The sequence below is a fragment of the Mobula hypostoma genome, chromosome 8 (assembly GCF_963921235.1).
Source record: "Mobula hypostoma chromosome 8, sMobHyp1.1, whole genome shotgun sequence".
Classification (NCBI taxonomy): Eukaryota; Metazoa; Chordata; class Chondrichthyes; order Myliobatiformes; family Myliobatidae; genus Mobula; species Mobula hypostoma.
The window spans coordinates 159,156,738-159,171,987 of NC_086104.1; the positions used below are offsets into that span (position 1 = coordinate 159,156,738).

Below are 15,250 nucleotides of genomic sequence, written 5' to 3' on the forward strand. Positions count from 1 at the left end.
AAGGAACATCCTCACTCGGAGCCTGATGCAGTGTGGGACAAGCTGCCACTGGAGGTGGTGAATGTGGGTTTGATTTCAATATTTCAGAGAAGTTTGGATATGTACATAAACAGGAGGGATATGGAGGGCGATGGGTCTAGGCAGAATACAAGTTTGGCACAGACTAGCTGGGCCAAAGGGTGTGTTTCTATGCTGTAGTACTCTAGGTCAGCGTAACATTGTGGACCGAAGAGCCTGTACTGTGCTATATTAAGATGCCTGTCTCTGTGCAGCGAACTGGTCCTCTCAAACATCTACCTGCTGGCCAGTGGAGAGTGGGAATGCGTCGTTGCAACATCGCGTGGGAACGCCTCGCTCAAGGTGGAGGTAGTGGTGATCGACACTTCTGCCACATACTGCCAGGCTGAGCGGGTTACCAACAACAGAGGGGACTTCAGGTGAGCGCACGATGTCAGTGTGATGTTGGCTGGAGGGTGGCTCACCCTGACGTTCATTGATCCATGAGGTTGAGATGAGAAGGGGTCATTTCAAAGGAGATGTGAGGGGCACATTTTTACACAGAGAGTGGTGGGTGCCTTGAATGTGCTGCCTGGGTGGTGATTGGCAGAAACATTTAAATAGGCACATGAATGTGAGGAAAATGGAAGGATGAGGACATTGTGTAGATAGAGTTGGCCATTTGATCACTGATTTAATTGGTTTGGCACTATACGGTGGCCAAAGGGCCTGTTCCTGTGCTGTACTGTCCTATGTCCATGTTCTCTGTTCTTCCGGTCTGGTAAGTACTGCCACTGTGTTTCTACCCACCTGACACCTCGACAGCCTTTGTGACCAGCGAGATGTCCAATGCTGCCTATGCAGTGGTTCTGAAGACCCGCGAGTGTGAACCACCAGTGGCAAACAGGGTACTGGGCTAGAAACGCTCGAGGCCAATTGCAGCCAGGTTAGAGGGGGTGGCTGAACGGTGAGACGAGTTATGTGGAACAGGTCCACACAGGTACAAGTTCTTCAGCTCTCTGTGTCCCTGACTAAATCCCATTGATCTGCACACAGTTTGTATCCATCAGTTTCCTGCCTCTTCCTGTCCCAGTGTAAATACCTCTTCAATGTTATTTATTATTATTTTGTTTTATTTACAGATAGGGTGTAGAACAGGCCCCTCCAGCCCAACGAGCCGCACAGCCCGAAAACTCACCTATCTAACCCCAGCCCAATCACAGGACGGTTTACAATGACCAACGAGCCTACTAACCGGTACAGTAGGAGGAAGCGAGAGCCGGAAGAAAGCCACACGGTCTCGGGAGAGCATACAGACTCCTTACAGAGGACACTGGAATTGAACTCCCAACTCGGACCCCCTCCCCCCCGAGCTGTAATAGTGTCGTGCTAACCGCTATACTACCATGGCCCCCTGTTGTTGCATCTGCTTCCATCACCTCCAGACACCCAGCGCTCTCTGTGCAAGAAGAATATTTGCATTTAAACTTGCCTTATTTTAGGGGCAGCACATTAACGTAGCGGTCAGCGTAACAGTGTACAGCGGCTGCGATCTGGGTTCAATTCCCACCACTGTCCGTGGTTCTCCCTGTGATCGCGTGGGTTTCCTCCAGGTGCTTCAGTTTCCTCCCACATCCCAAAGACGTACCGGTTAGTAGGTTAATTGTTCACGTGGGTGTAATTAGGGTGTGTGAGCTTGTTGGGTGAGAAGGGCTTGTTGCCTTTCTGTATCTCTAAATCCATCTCCTGCCTTCTCTCCGTAACCTTTTATACCCTTATTAATCAAGAATCTATCAACCTCCGCTGTAAATGTACCCAGTGACTTGGCCTCCAAAACCAACGGGCAAAGAATGCCACAGGTCCACCAACCTCTGGCTAAAGAAATTTCTTCTCGACTCTGGTCAAAATGGATGTCTCTCTACTCCGAGGCTGTACCCTCTGATTCTAAGGTTCGTCCATCATCATCGGTGAAGACCTCGACACCATTAGTAGTTTTTACAAGGTCGAGTTGCTAGCTCGACACTCAACCCAGCATGGATGGAAGGCGTGCCCGGGAGCGGCCCGACTGGATTCGAACTGGGGAACCTTCGCTCCGGAGTCCGACACTGATGTCACTGCGCCACCAGCCGGTTTGATGGTGTCGAGACTAGCGCGTGATTTGGATTTAAGTGAGGGAGAGTTGCGCAGCGTCGGCCTCACTCTCTCTACCCAATTCCCATCTGGATCCAGTGGCAAGACAAGAGTCGAGACGGCTGGAGATGGGACTTGGCATGGTTCATGACCAGGACATCTTCTGTGTCTTGTCGTGCGCTACGCGTTCCATGATGCTTGTAGAGACCGCCTTTTTGACCGTTGGACCTTCCATTGGTCTCGTCCGCTCAATCCGCCGGAGTCTGTCTTCACATGCTGGGATAGACAACTCCCTATCTCACTGAGAGTTTGAGACCCGTCGGCTACCCTCACCTGGTTCAGCTGGCTTGTCGAGGCCATTGCCCGGGGTGTGGCCGCTGTCGCATGCAAACAGCTATGGGGAGCCACTTGTGAGAGCTGAGTGCCAGGTGGGGACCAAGGGTGGACAAACCACCCAGAAAAGGATGTGACATGTTCCCCACCAGAGGTGCTACCCCTCCCTGACACCCCATACACCCCTCTGGTTCCAGACTCTCCCACTACAGGAAACATCCTCTCCACATCTACTCAATCAAGGCCTTTCAATATTCGATAGGTTTCAACGAGATCCCCCCCATTCTTCTAAACTCCAGCAAGTACATGCCCAGAGACATCAAACGCTCCCCATACAGTAACCTTTTCATTTTTGTAAGCCTCCTCTGAACCTTCTGCAATGTCAATACATCCTTTCTTAGATATGGGCCCAAAACTGTTCACAATTCCCTATTGTGGCCTTATAAAGCCTCAGCATTGCGCACCTCTTGCCATTTCTCCCCACCCGTCTATTACCTCCCCTTGGTGTCCTTCCTCCTTTACTTTCTCCCATGGGTCCCTCTCCTCTCCTATCAGGTACCTTCTTCTTTACCTTTTCCACCTATCACCTCCCAGCTTCTTTCTTCATCTCCCTCACCCACCCTCCTGGCTTCACCTATCAGCTACCAGCTTGTCCTCCTTCACCTACCCTTATCTCCTTAATTTGGTATCTTCACCCTTCCTTTCTAGTCCCAATGAAGGGTCTTGGAACTGGACCATCGACTGTTGATTTCCCTCCATGGATGCTGCCTGACCAGCTGAGTTCCTCCAGCAATTTGTGTGTGTTACTCTAGATTTCCAGCATCTGCAGAATCTCTCATGCTCAGCGTTACATCCTTGCTTTTATACTCTGGAACAAAATGGATACTAACTTTGCATTTGCCGCTCTTGGTGGGAGCAGTAACTTCACTTTACAGAGAGAGGAGGTCTTCATCCCTGTCCGTGTGGGTCCAAGCTCCACTGGTGTGGTGGATTCTGACCCGAGTCAGCTGTATCTCAACATCAGCAGCGTTTCCCAGCAGAACACGTCCAACATTGCCACCTAGAGGTGACGGGGCTGTGTGTAAACACCAGGCCTGTGACTGGGAACAGTCAGTGTGACAGGGGTATTGGCACAGGGAAAGCGGCAGAGTGAGACAGAAAACAGTGCGAGTTAATGGGATTAGTCTGGATGTGTAGGAGGGCAGCATACATGTCACGCACAAAATCCTGGTGGAACTCAGCAGGCCAGGCAGTATCTATGGGAAAAAATGCAGTCGACTGTACTTTTTTTCCATAGCTGCTGCCTGGCCTGCTGAGTTCCTCCAGCATTTTGTGTGTGTTGCTTGGATTCCAGTATCTACAGATTCTCTCTTAGCATAAATATCACAGACTGTTTCTGCACTCTGTGATACTGTGGGACAACGTTTCCTCTCTTTTACAGCTGCATGGACCAACCATTGCTCTGAGCAGGAGATTTTTACACGGCCTGAAAACTGTGCGGCACTCTAAAAGTTTTTGCTTGTAATATGCATACTACGAATATTTAGAATGAAAATTGAAAAATCACATACTTTTATTTATTAATTGAAGAGTATAATGAAATACAATACAACAAAGGAAATCCTTCATGCTTCAGAAATTTTTTCCTGTCAGTCTTTATTACAGCTGCATGGCAACAAAGGCTATGTGCACGGGAGCATTTCAGTTACTGTGTTACCACGCACATCTGCACATCTTACGGGGAACAGTGCTATGGGAAAAACGTACATCCAGACTATATGTACAGTAGTACGTTTAAGGCCTTAGTATTCCCTCATTCCCCAGCCCCTGTCAACCTAGTTCTGGTTATGGGTGGCTGAATAGTCTGCTGCTAATCAGGGTGAACAGGCTTCAATGGGAGAGTGGCCACTTCCCTTGGTTCTGGTGAAATGACAGGGTGGGAATTCTAGGAGTTGGTGGGATATGGTAGCATAGTGGTTAGTGTAATGCTTAACTCCTGTGTGAGAGAGATTGTAGATTCTCCCTGTGACTGTCTGGGTTTTCTCGGGGTGCACCAGTTTCCTCCCACAGTCCAAAGACAATAGACAATAGGTGCAGGAGTAGGCCATTCGGCCCTTCGAGCCAGCACCGCCATTCACTGTGGTCATGGCTGATCATCCACAATCAGTATCCATATCCCCATAACCTTTGATTCCGCTATCTTTAAGAGCTCTATCCATCTCTTTCTTGAAAGCATCCAGAGACTTGGCCTCCACAGCCTTCTGGGGCAGAGCATTCCATATATCCACCACTCTCTGGGTGAAAAAGTTTTTCCTCAACTCTGTTCTAAATGGCCTACCCCTAATTCTTAAACTGTGGCCTCTGGTTCTGGACTCACTCATCAGCGGGAACATGCTTCCTGCCTCCAGCGTGTCCAATCCCTTAATAATCTTATATGTTTCAATAAGATCCCCTCTCAGCCTTCTAAATTCCAGAGTATACAAGCCCAGTCTCTCCAATCTTTCAACATATGACAGTCCCGCTATCCCGGGAATTAACCTTGTGAACCTACGCTGCACTCCCTCAATAGCAAGAATGTTCTTCCTCAAATTTGGAGACCAAAACTGCACATAATACTCCAGGTGTGGTCTCATCAGGGCCCTGTACAACTGCAGAAGGACCTTTTTGCTCCTATACTCAACTGCCCTTGTTATGAAGGCCAACATGCCATTAGCTTTCTTCACTGCCTGCTGTACCTGCATGCTTACTTTCAGTGACTGATGAACAAGGACACCCAGATCTTGTTGTACTTCCCCTTTTCCTAACTTGACTCCATTTAGATAATAATCTGCCTTCCCGTTCTTACCACCAAAGTGGATAACCTCACATTCATCCACGTTAAACTGCATCTGCCGTGCATCTGCCCACTCACCCACCCTGAACAGGACGTACGGGTTAGGATTACTAAATTGTGGACATGCTATGTTGGCACAGGAAACATGGCGACACTTGGAGGCTGTTACCAGTACATCCTCAGACTGTGTTGTTCATTGACGTAAATGAAGCAGTTCACTGTTCGTTTCGATGATTCAATGTACATGTGACAAATAAAACTAATTTCTAACCTTTTATCTTTGAGCCTGTCCCCAGGGAGAGTTTCACTGACGTCTCACTGTTTCTTACCTGAGCAGGTGGCCACGCACATTAGCTGGGATCACTGTCTACCAACCGTGCCTGCAGTATCCGTACCCCTCCTCCTCCCTGGAGAGGAAGACATCCCGGAAGTGTAATCGCTCCGGAATGTGGGAAGAGGCTGATTACTCAGCGTGTCTGTACATCAATGATTACACCAGGGTCCTCTCCTCCTTCATCCTGGTAAATTCATATTTACTTCAAAAAAGCTCAAAGTAAATTTATTATCAAAGTACACATATGTCACCATATACAACCCTGAGATTCATTTTCTTGTGGGCATTCACAGTAAGTACAAAGAAACATGATAGAATTAGTGAAAAACTACACACAAGATGGACAAACAACTAATATGCAAAAGACAACAAACTGTGCAAGTACCAAAAATACAAAATAATATTAAAAAATAAATAAGCAATAAATATGAAGAACAAGAAATGAAGAGTCCTTGAAAGTGAGTCCACAGGATGTGGGAACAGTTCAGTGATGGGGCAAGTGAAGTCAAGTGAAGTTATCCACGTCAGTTCAGGAGCCTGATGGCTATAGGGTAATAACTGTTCCTGAACCTGGTGGTGTGGGACCTGATGGTTGAGGGGTAATAACTGTTCCTGAACCTGGTGGTGTGGGACCTGATGGTTGAGGGGTAATAACTGTTCCTGAACCTGGTGGTGTGGGACCTGATGGTTGTAGGGTAATAACTGTTCCTGAACCTGGTGGTGTGAAGACCTGATGGTTGAGGGGTAATAACTGTTCCTGAACCTGGTGGTGTGGGACCTGATGGTTGAAGGGTAATAACTGTTCCTGAACCTGGTGGTGTGGGACCTGATGGTTGAGGGGTAATAACTGTTCCTGAACCTGGTGGTGTGGGACCTGATGGTTGAGGGGTAATAACTGTTCCTGAACCTGGTGGTGTGGGACCTGATGGTTGAGGGGTAATAACTGTTCCTGAACCTGGTGGTGTGGGACCTGATGGTTGTAGGGTAATAACTGTTCCTGAACCTGGTGGTGTGAGACCTGATGGTTGAGGGGTAATAACTGTTCCTGAACCTGGTGGTGTGGGACCTGATGGTTGAGGGGTAATAACTGTTCCTGAACCTGGTGGTGTGGGACCTGATGGTTGAGGGGTAATAACTGTTCCTGAACCTGGTGGTGTGGGACCTGATGGTTGAGGGGTAATAACTGTTCCTGAACCTGGTGGTGTGGGACCTGATGGTTGAGGGGTAATAACTGTTCCTGAACCTGGTGGTGTGGGACCTGAGACTCCTGTACCTTCTTCCTGATGGCAGCAGTGAAAGAGAACATGGCCTAGATGGTGGGGGTCCTCGATGATGGATGTTGCTTTCGTACAACAGCACTCTGTGTAGATGTATCCCCCTTCAGCTTTGCCTTGAGGGATAGAATCCCCTCCCCTGCAGTGTGGGGGTGATGCGCCCCCATGCGGTGAAGGACACAGTGAGTACATCACGTCAAAGTAGACCAGCTCCGTTCTCCCCCGTACCATCCACCCTCTCATTCAGCACCACGGCTGATTTTTGACCTCAGTATCATATTGCTGCACTAACCCCACATTCCCCAGTTCCCCAAACATCCTAACCCTTATCGAGCCTGACAAAACTGCACTTAATGACTGAGCTCCACAGATGTCTGGGTGAAGAAATTTCACTTCCCAATCCTGAATATCTAAATCCCTGATTATACATACTCCAGCCAGGGAAAACACCATTCCACATTTCTGCTGTCAAGACCAGAGCAGAGTTAGGCCATTGAGCCCATTGACTCAACTGCACAAATCCCCTCCATGCCAACTCTACCAAGGCCTTTCAGTATTTGGTAGGTTTCAATCAGATTTACCCCCAAACCATCACCCATCCTTCTAAACTCCAGCGAGCAGAGGCCCAAAGCCATCAAGCACTCCTCATACCATCACACAGGGCCAGAATCAGGCCATTTGTCCCATTGAGTCTGCTCCACCAGTCAATCTTGGCTGATTTTTTTATTTGCTCTCGGCCACTCATTCCCCTGCCTTCAACCCTTCGATGCCCTGACTAATCAAGAACCTATCAACCTCTACTTAACTATTCAGGGCCCCAAACAGTTCTTCAGGGTGAGCCAACGCCATAAGACCATAAGATATCGGAGTAGAAGTAGCCCATTTGGCCCATTGAGTCTGCTCCGCCATTCAATCATGGGCTAATCCAATTCTTCCAGGCATCTCCATTCCTCTGCCTTCTCACCATACCCTTTGATACCCTGGCTAATCAAGAACCTATCTCTCTCTGCCTTAAATACACCCAATGACTTGGCCTTCACAGCCACTTGTGGCAACAAATTCCACAGATTTACCACCCTCTGTCTAAAGCAATTTCTCCACATCTCTGTTCTAAATGGGTGTCTTTCAATCCTGAGGTCATACCCTCTTGTCCTGGACTCCACTACCATGGGAAATAACTATGCCATATCTAATCTGTTCAGGTCTTTTAATATTCAGAATGTTTCTATGAGATCCCCTTCATTCTCCTGAGCTCCAGGGAATACAGCCCAAGAGCTGCCAGACGCTCCTCATATGGTAACCTCTCATTCCTGGAATCATTCTTGTGAATCTTCTCTGACCCTTCTCCAATGTCAGTATATCCTTTCTAAAATAAGGAGCCTAAAACTGCATACAATACTCCAAGCGTGGTCTCACGAGTGCCTTATAGAGCCTCGACATCACATGTCTGCTCTTATATTTTATACTTCTGGAAATGAATGCTAACATTGCATTCGCCTTCCTCACCACCAACTCAACCTGGAGGTTATCCTTTCGGGTATCCTGCACAAGGACTCCTAAGTCCCTTTGCATCTCGGCATTTTGAATTCTCTCCCCACCTAAACAATAGTCTGCCCATTTATTTCTTCCACCAAAGTGCATGACCATACACTTTCCAACATTGTATTTCATTTGTCACTTCTTTGCCCATTCCCTTAAGCTATCTAAGTCTCTCTGCAGGCTCTCTGTTTCCTCGACACTACCTGCTCCTCCATCCATCTTTGTATGATTGGCAAATTTAGCCACAAAACCATTAATCCTATACTCCAAATCATTGGCATACAAACGTTTGTACATTGTAAAAAGGAGCAGTCCCAACACTGACCCCTGTGGAACTCCACTGGTAACCGGCAGCCAGCCAGAATAGGATCCCTTTATTCCCACTCAGTTTTCTGCCGATCAACCAATGGTCCACCCATGCTAGTAACTTCCCTATAATTCCAGGGGCCGTTATCTTGCTAAGCAGTCTCATGTGTGGCACCTTGTCAAAGGTCTTCTGAAAATCCAAGTACACCACATCTACTACATCTCCTTTGTCTACCCTGCTTGTAATTTCCTCAGGCAGGATTTTCTTTTTAAGAAACTATGCTGGCTTTGGCCTATCTTGTCATGTGCCTCTAGGTATTCCTTAATCTCATCCCTAACAGTTGTTTCCCACAACTTCCTAACCACTGATGTCAGGCTAACAGGTCTATAGTTTCCTTTCTGCTGCCTCTTACCCTTCTTAACTAGCGGAGTAACATTTGCAATTTTCCAGTCATCCAGTACAATGCCAGAATCTATTGATTCTTGAAAGATCATTGTTAATGTCTCTGCAATCTCTCCAGCTGCTTCTTCAGAACCTGAGGGTGCATTCCATCAGGTCCAGGAGATTTATCCACCTTCAGACCATTAAGCTTCCCGAGCACCTTCTCAGTCGTAATTTTCACTGCACAAACTTCACTTCCCTGACACTCTTGAATATCCGGTATACTGCAGACATCTTCCACTGTGAAGACTGATGCAAAATACACATTCAGTTCCTCTGCCATCTCTGCGTCTTGTGAATCTGTTGAGGTCATGTACTATGTCCGGTGTTCCAGATGTGCCTCCTGAATATCAGTGAGACCCGATGTAGATTGGGAGACCACTTCGGCGAGCACCTATGTACACTCCATCTGCCAGAAGAAGCAGGATCATCGGTGGCCATCCTTTTAATTGCACTTCCAATTCCCATTCTGATATGTCAATCCATGGCCTCCTCTGCTGTTGCAATGAGGCCACACTCAGGTTGGAGAAACACCACCTTATATTCCTCCTGGGTAGCCTCCAGCCTGATGGCATAAACATCGATTTCTCAAACTTCTGGTAATGCCCCCTCCTCCCACCTCCTTCACCATTCCTCATCCCCTTTTCCCTCTCTCACCTGCCCATCACTTCCCTTTTCTTTCTTCTATGACTTTCTGTCCTCTCCTATTAGATTACCCCTTCTCTTTCTCTTTCACCAATCAACTTCCCAGAACTCTACTTCACCTCCCCATCTCGTGTATCTCTCTCCCCCCCCCACACTTTCTAAACCTACTCCTCATCTTTTTCTCTCCAGTTCTGCTGAAGGTTCTCCACCCAAAACATCAACTATACTTTTTTTCATAGATGCTGCCTGGCCTGCTGAGTTCCTCCAGCATTTTGTATGTGTTATTTGGATTTCCTGCAACTGCAGATTTTCTCTTGTCTGTCTTTAAATATACCCAAAGACTTGCCCTTCACAGCCACCTCTGGCAATAGATTTCACAGATTTACCACCCCCGGCTAAAGAAATTCCCCCTCATCTCTATTCTAAGGGGGCGTCCTCTGTTTAAGACTCCCTCACTATAGAAACAACCCCTCCACATCCACACTGTCGAGGCCTTTCACTTTCAATAGGTTTCAGTGAGATCCCTCTCTCATTGTTCCAAACTCCAGTGAGTCCAGTTCCCGAGCACAGGCTCAACTTCCTTATGGACTTTACATGTTTCAGTGAAATCACCCCTCACTCTTCTCGTCTCTCAGGAGGGTAGGCCCAGTCTGTGTAATGTCTGCCCATGGCGCAAACCCTCTGTCCCAGATTCAGACTTAAATTTATTTATTTATCACACGCATGTGGAAACGTACAGTGAAATGCATCATTTCCATTGACAACCAGAGGATGTGCCGGGTGCAGCCCACAAGTGTCGCCACACATCCCGGCTCCAAGCCAAGCTTGTTCACAGAACAACAGTAAATCGAGCCCCTTACCTCCCACCATACTTGTCGGAGCAAAACCCACCACAGCACAACAGGGCATTCCGAACAAAACACACAAACTGCTGGAGGAACTCAGCAGGCCAGGCAGCATCTGTGGAAAAGAGTGAACGATCGGAGTTTCAGACCAAGACCCTTCATCAGGACATGCCCTCTTCTCATTTCTGCCATCAGGGAGGAGGTACAGGAGCCTGAAGATACACACTCGATGCTTTAGGAATAGCTATTTCCCTTCCACCATCAGATTTCTGTATGGTCCATGAACCCATGTACACTACTACTTCAATATTTCTTGCTCTCTTTTTGCAATACTTATTTAATTTTTGAAGTATATTTCTTTCTTTTTTTATGGTGTGTGCCTGCGTGCAAGTCTGCGCGTCTGTGTGTCCGTGATGATGTCTTTTTCATGGCTTTTACAAGGCGCGGAGCGAGAGAGAGAGACTGTGACACACGCCACTCCTCACACAGACATTTTCGTAGTATTTTCCCTTTTTATTTTACGAGGTCGAGTTGTGATCTTGACACTCAACCCGGCACGGATGGAAAGTGTACTCGGGAGCGGACCCGACTGGTTTCGAACCCGGGAACCTCCGCTCCCGGGTCCGGTGACCGATGTCATTGCGCCACCAGCCGGCCCTAAAGTATATTTCTTACTGTAATTTGTAGTTTTTAATATTACGTATTGCACTGTATTGCTGCTACAAAACAACGAATTTCACAGCTTGTATCAGTGATGTTAAACCTGATTCTGAATCTGAATTCACCTTTGGGTGTCAGTCTTCAGAACTAAGCCCAGACCAGCCAATGACGGAATGCTGGAAATCCAAACAACACACACAAGATGCTGGAGGAACTCAGCATCATCTGTGGAAAAGAGTAAACAGTCGATGTTTCAGGCTGAGACCCTTCATCAGAACTCTGACAGAGACGTTGACTGTTCACTCTTTTCCATAGATGCTGCCTGGCCTGCTGAGTTCCTCCAGCATTTTGTGTAAGTTGCTTGGATTTCCAGCATCTGCAGATTTTCTCTTGTTTGTCCCTGAAGTCCAGGCTTGCTGTCTGCAGCCCTCGTGCCTGATCTTGGGACAGCCCAACGTCCATGGATGTCTCCTCCTTCTGTCCCTCCTGTCTCCAGACAAGATGGGAAACATTAACTTCTAGTATTTTGTTCCTTTTCATACAGTACTGTGAAAAAGCTTTAGGCAAAATGCCGTGTGTCCTGTTAGTAAGCTAAATAAACGAGTGTTTTGGCTTCAGCTAAAAACAAGGAGCCATTCTGTCTGACTTAGGAATGATGTGTCAGCCAATCAGTTTGTCTTGGTAACGTGTTGTAACATTCTGCCCAGTGGCATGCTATGGGGGGTTCAAGAGAGCTGGGTGGGATCATATTACTGAAGGACAGTAGTCTGGTTTGGGGTCTTTTGTGAGGAAGTGGAGAAGAGCACAAGGGAAAATGCTCAGTGGATTCCACCCCAAGGGGAGAGCCTATTGCAAGCAGCGTTCTGTGCAGACGAATGCTTCAACGGAGGAAATGCCACTACTCCCAAGTTAACCAGTTCATTTGAGATGGTCTTCGAGGGCAGTTCGAACTGTGGCTGGTTTCCTTCACACAGAGTGAATGTTCAGTGCGTGAGTAAAGTGATACGTCCGACTACTGTAGAAACGAGCTCCAATGTTTATGTGCTCATTTGGACTGGTTTAACTGTAATGGGCCCTTTTATCTTTCTTTTCTTTTTTTCTGTTAACTATTAAGGTAGAAATACTGGTAAGTATATTTCCTTTGTAATTTTATGCCGGTGTACGATCTGTTATTTTTCTAGCTAACAATAACTTTGTATGGGGCAGTATTTACACAACATTCACTGCAATTCACATCCCTCCCTGGGACATTCCAACTTTCCTGTTTGGTTGAACCCAAATCATACTGACCCTAGACATGTGTTGCTTATGGATGGGGGCTTTCTCCCCACTGAGTCACATGACTGTTGGCAGAGTTGGCCATTGAGCCAAGTTTCATATGAGTACCGGTGAGAGAGTTACAGTACTGTTTCTGTCAATGTGGGGCAGGCAGCGAGTTTGTAAATCTACCAGGAGCAAAGGATGTTGGGAATGTCAAGGATGGAGTGCCGTGGGAGGGGTGTGGGACAGGTGGCAGAGGAGGAGTGCCAGGAGTAGGGGTAGCACTCTGGTGCTTTCCGCTCCCTCCCTTCTCCCAACCATGATTCCCCTCTCCCTGCCCCCTCCCCACTCTCAGTCCACAATAGAGACCCGTATCAGAATCAGGTTTATCATCGCTCACATGGAATTTGTTTTTCATATTGTGGCAGCAGTACAGTGTAATACATAAAATTACTACAATACTGTGTAAAAGCTATATAAATGTGGCTAAGACTGGATATAGTAACCACCAGGTTCAGGAACAGTTATTACCCCTCAACCATCAGATCCCACACCACCAGGTTCAGGAACAGTTATTACCCGACAACGATCAGGTCCCACACCACCAGGTTCAGGAACAGTTATTACCCCACAATCATCAGGTCCCACACAACCAGGTTCAGGAACAGTTATTACCCTACAATCGTCAGATCCCACACCGCCAGGTTCAGGAACAGTTATTACCCCACAACTGTCAGGTCCCACACCACCAGGTTCAGGAACAGTTATTACCCCACAACCGTCAGGTCCCACACCACCAGGTTCAGGAACAGTTATTACCCTACAACCATCAGGTCCCACACCACCAGGTTCAGGAACAGTTATTACCCCTCAGCCATCAGGTCCCACACCACCAGATTCAGGAACAGTTATTACCCCTCTACCATCAGGTCCCACACCACCAGGTTCAGGAACAGTTATTACCCCACAATCATCAGGTCCCACACCAACAGGTTCAGGAACAGTTATTACCCTACAATCGTCAGGTCCCACACCACCAGGTTCAGGAACAGTTATTACCCCTCAACCATCAGGTCCCACACCACCAGGTTCAGGAACAGTTATTACCCCTCAACCATCAGGTCCCACACCACCAGGTTCAGGAACAGTTATTACCCCTCAACCATCAGGTCCCACATCACCAGGTTCAGGAACAGTTATACTCAACCATCAGGTCCCACACCACCAGGTTCAGGAACAGTTATTACCCCACAACCGTCAGGTCCCACACCACCAGGTTCAGGAATAGTTATTACCCTACAACCGTCAGGTCCCACACCACCAGGTTCAGGAATAGTTATTACCCTACAACCATCAGGTCCCACACCACGAGTTTCAGGAACAGTTATTACCCTACAATCGTCAGGTCCCACACCACCAGGTTCAGGAACAGTTATTACCCCTCAGCCATCAGGTCCCACACCACCAGGTTCAGGAACAGTTATTACCCCACAATCATCAGGTCCCACACCAACAGGTTCAGGAACAGTTATTACCCTACAATCGTCAGGTCCCACACCACCAGGTTCAGGAACAGTTATTACCCCGCAACCATCAGGTCCCACACCACCAGATTCAGGAACAGTTATTACCCCTCAACCATCAGGTCCCACACCACCAGGTTCAGGAACAGTTATTACCCCACAACCGTCAGGTCCCACACCGCCAGGTTCAGGAACAGTTATTACCCCACAACGGTCAGGTCCCACACCACCAGGTTCAGGAACAGTTATTACCCCTCAACCATCAGGTCCCACACCACCAGGTTCAGGAACAGTTATTACCCCTCAACCATCAGGTCCCACATCACCAGGTTCAGGAACAGTTATACTCAACCATCAGGTCCCACACCACCAGGTTCAGGAACAGTTATTACCCCACAACCGTCAGGTCCCACACCACCAGGTTCAGGAACAGTTATTACCCTACAACCGTCAGGTCCCACACCACCAGGTTCAGGAACAGTTATTACCCTACAACCATCAGGTCCCACACAACCAGGTTCAGGAACAGTTATTACCCTACAATCGTCAGGTCCCACACCGCCAGGTTCAGGAACAGTTATTACCCCACAACTGTCAGGTCCCACACCACCAGGTTCAGGAACAGTTATTACCCTACTACCATCAGGTCCCACACCACCAGGTTCAGGAACAGTTATTACCCCTCAACCATTAGGTCCCACACCACCAGGTTCAGGAACAGTTATTACCCTTCAACCATCAGGTCCCACACCACCAGGTTCAGGAACAGTTATTACCCTACAACCGTCAGGTCCCACACCACCAGGTTCAGGAACAGTTATTACCCCTCAACCATTGGGCTCCTGAACCACGTAACTTCACTCATGTGAATACTGTACTGACTGCACAACCTACAGACTCACTCTGAAGGCTCAACAACTCATGTTCTCAGTGTTATTTATGTTGTTTTATTGGCCTTTTTAAATTTATTTTACACATTGTTTGTCGCTGTTTGTTTATGTGTGGTTACACATACATTCTCTTGTATTTCTTTAAATTTCCTGCGATTTACGTATTGATGATGTAAAATCACAGGAAAATGTTTTTGGACTGATGTGCGCTTTGCTCTACCTGAGGGAGTTTGGTCAGG

General features: G+C 47.6%; 1 protein-coding gene across 1 annotated transcript in view; it reads left to right on the top strand.

Annotated features, from left to right (window-relative positions):
* adgra2 (adhesion G protein-coupled receptor A2) overlaps positions 1 to 15,250 on the top strand; it is a 209,083-nt gene that overhangs the window by 147,600 nt on the left and 46,233 nt on the right. The window contains exons 8-9 of the mRNA XM_063057233.1: positions 273 to 437; positions 5,631 to 5,814. Coding sequence (XP_062913303.1) covers positions 273 to 437; positions 5,631 to 5,814 — 349 coding nt within the window. The remainder of the gene's footprint in view (positions 1 to 272; positions 438 to 5,630; positions 5,815 to 15,250) is intronic.